We start from the raw sequence: 3,404 nt of genomic DNA on the forward strand, positions 1-3,404 counted from the left end.
CATTATGCGACTTCCCAGATCCTTTCTACCCTAAAAAAGTATGTGAGTTTTAGTATACATGCTCTATTGATACTTGTGCTCGAACCATCACTGGAACCATTGGAGATGATCGATATAGGGTTACTATTGATGTGGAATCCCTTCGAACTACTCTTCGTATTCCTCTATTTGAAAGTTACTCTGAAACTCCCTCTGAAGAAAGTTGCAATTCTATTCGTGAAAAATTAGGGTATACGTTCAATCTTCAGGGCCTCACTCATAATCCATAGAAGAACACTCTTCGTCTGTTTTTTACTGTAGGATGGAAATACTTAATAGGTGTGATTGGAAAATGTGTTGGTCACAAGTTTTGGATCAATTGAATCTCTTTGAGAAAAGGATTTTATATTCTATTGTTGACAACAAAAAAACTAGATTTTTCTCAAATTTTTCTTGATCAAATGGTTGACTTCATTACTATGAACAAGAATCGATTGAATGTTCCTTATCCTCGTTGGCTTAGTCTGATCTTTTCTGGAGAACAAGGCTATGTTGAAAGTCATGGGATTATCATTCCAATTCCTGCCCTTTCCTTAAAGATTATAATTGTTGCTTCATCTCAGGGTGTTTTTCCTATTTCAACAAGGATGCAAATGTGGATTGAAGAACCCTATGTGGTTGAATCCTTAGACTCTAAAGAGGATGATGATGAAAATGATGATGATACAGAAGATGGATGTGATGAGGAAGAAGACAATGATAAAAATGAAGAATCAGATGCTGATGAGGAAGAAAACACTAATTAAAATGAAGAATCAATCGCTAATATGGGAGAGGACTTTACTCAGGAAATAAATTCTCCTATAAGGATGAACAAGCACATTCGTTTTTCAACTACCTCTTCGTCCTCTTCCTCTATTGATGATGCTGCACAATGTGGATCATCTCCACCTTTTGTGTAAACTGCTAAACCAATGATCCAAGATGTTCCTGGTTCTCCTCCTTGTCAAGCTGAGAATGCTCCTAAAATGCCTTCATCTATTCAGCTTGCTTGTGCTCATCAGGGTGAATACAACTCTAAATTTTGAAACTAATGTGCTTTCTCAACTCTCTTTAATTATGAAGTTAACTCAATCAATGGATAAAAGGTTGAGTAAAGTTGAAAGGGATGTGGATTTGCATGATTATAATGATGATGATATGGTTGTTAATGACACTCCACCAAACTCTCCATGTGATAATCCTCCTCCACCTCCATCAACAAATCTTCCTCCACCACCTCCTCCGCTATCTCATCCTCCTCCAAGAGCTCCTTCACCACCTCCTGACTCTTATCCTGAATCTGATCCTGCCAAAAAGGGGGAGAATAATGAAAGGGGTCCTTAACCAATGCAAATGAAGATGATGACTGGAAGGGTTGAAGTTGAAGTTGATCCTCAAAAGCAGATTATTTTTTTTGGTATTGCAGATGTTGATACAAAAACTGATCAGCCCATTCCAAACACTAGTGACTAATCAGAGATCGATGACATTGAAGGGTTTCTTGATCTTGGTTTCATACCACAAACTGTTGTTCCTGTTGTGCCTTTAAATGTTGTCTAACTTGATTCTTATTTTAAGGGGAGATTTCACAAGAGGTTCCGTAAGGAACTAATAATGACATTGACTTTAATAATGATTAGGTTAATCCTCGAAATAGCAAGCATTCCTTCTTAAGGGGGCTCATGACGTTGAAGCTGGAAGCTCTTCTGCTACTGCTAGTGATCCCTCAACACCTCCTCCTAAAAAGAAAAACAAGCTCATCTTTAGTCTAAATGAGTTAGCAGAAACATGGAGGTTACCTACTGAGGAAGTTAAAGAAATTATGTCAGAGTATAATGTCACTTCTCGACAAAAGAAAGTAGCAAGAAAAGAAGAATGTATATCTATCAAACTTTCTCAAGCTCCTGCTTTCGATGATAAGAGTGCTAATGTTCAAAGAACCGATAATTAGGACAAGAGAATCTTAATAATAATATGGAGAAACAACAAATAGTTTCAGACCATAATGACCGAATTGATAAGAAGAAATTTGGAGACGTTCTTACATGCAAATCAAAGCCTGATCCCATCATCAATGTAAGATGAGCCAAACCAAGAAACGAGTCACTAAAGCTTTACTTGGTCAGAAAGAAGACTGGATATGAATACACTGAGGGTTGTATTTGCTCGTGATCTAATCAAATTTGGCTATAGCGAATGCACACAAATTCAAGAAATTATTGACAAACACAAGGGTATTCATGATTAGGAAGTGAAGTTGGCAATTCATGTGCTACTCAACAAAGTCAAGAAGTTGAACCTTGTGTCATCAACTGGTCCACCAATTCCATCCTCCTGTGGAAGAACAGGTGCTCCCAAACATTCCAAGAATAACGAGTTTCTTCTTCCTTATGGAACTTGGTATATCAACTATGGATTACTAGCATGTGTTAAACCAGTCAAGTATATTTTCATTCCAAAACTAGAGCTTGGGATATTTTATCTTGACCGTCAGATTCAAATGTGCTTCCAACGCATTGATGATCTTCCTTTTGCTCCCACTGAACGTTTGCTTCATCTTTTCTTGGAAGGACTAGGTTACTATAAACTAGAAAGAGGATATCGTGTGTTGATCTCACTAGAGCTTAGTAGAAGACTAGATGAACTTAAACTTGATCAATTTAGATGGGTCAAGCCTGAAATCTTAAAAGAAGCTAACAAGTTCTATAATGGCTCTTCTGATGACTTTCAATAAGAATATTAGTTTTGAGATTGTAAGGTCACACCTTATGATCTGATGAGTCAAACACTCTACACCATCTGTCAGCAATAGCGTTTACAACATCGACAATGCCAATGTATCAATGTTATCAGCGTCATCTCATTGCGTAGTTATTCTATGTAATCCTTTGTATATTAGGTAATTATATAGATAAGTATAGAATAGATCACAAATCCGGTATCTTTTTGATAAGGTTGGTTCTTAGTATATATTAGATACAATCACTTTCATCTGGGGATTGATATGTATAATTTGTATATATACAACATTAGGGTAAACCCTTAAGTTGTACAACACGGCTTGGTATCGTAATCTTCTTTGTGACAACCCATCCTATTGGTGAAGACAAAACCCATTCATGGTGAAAGAACACTTTAGAAAACTCTCTGTGTCATTTGATTTTTTTTATTTATTTTCTTAGCTTAAGTTTTACTTTCATCTTTATACTTGAAGTGTATATGATCGATACAAACGTTCAGTAGATGGCTCCACCAACTACTATAACACATCATCACCCTATGAACCTTCGATCCATGCTTGAAAAAGAAAAACTGGGCCACTCCAATTTTTTGGATTGGCACATAAATTGGAGAATCATTTTAAAACAAGAAAACAAAGACTA

At 36.4% G+C, this 3,404-nt stretch overlaps 1 protein-coding gene across 1 annotated transcript; it reads left to right on the top strand.

Moving 5' to 3' along the window:
• Nucleotides 1-1,116: 1,116 nt before the first annotated feature.
• Nucleotides 1,117-1,972, top strand: LOC111885818 (uncharacterized). Its single transcript, XM_023882054.1, has 4 exons — nucleotides 1,117-1,357; nucleotides 1,448-1,486; nucleotides 1,600-1,616; nucleotides 1,679-1,972. Exons 1-4 carry the CDS (start codon nucleotides 1,117-1,119, stop codon nucleotides 1,970-1,972), a joined length of 591 nt encoding a protein of 196 aa, XP_023737822.1.
• The last annotated feature ends 1,432 nt before the right edge of the window (nucleotides 1,973-3,404 follow it).

This window comes from Lactuca sativa, chromosome 3, assembly GCF_002870075.4.
Source record: "Lactuca sativa cultivar Salinas chromosome 3, Lsat_Salinas_v11, whole genome shotgun sequence".
NCBI lineage: Eukaryota > Viridiplantae > Streptophyta > Magnoliopsida > Asterales > Asteraceae > Lactuca > Lactuca sativa.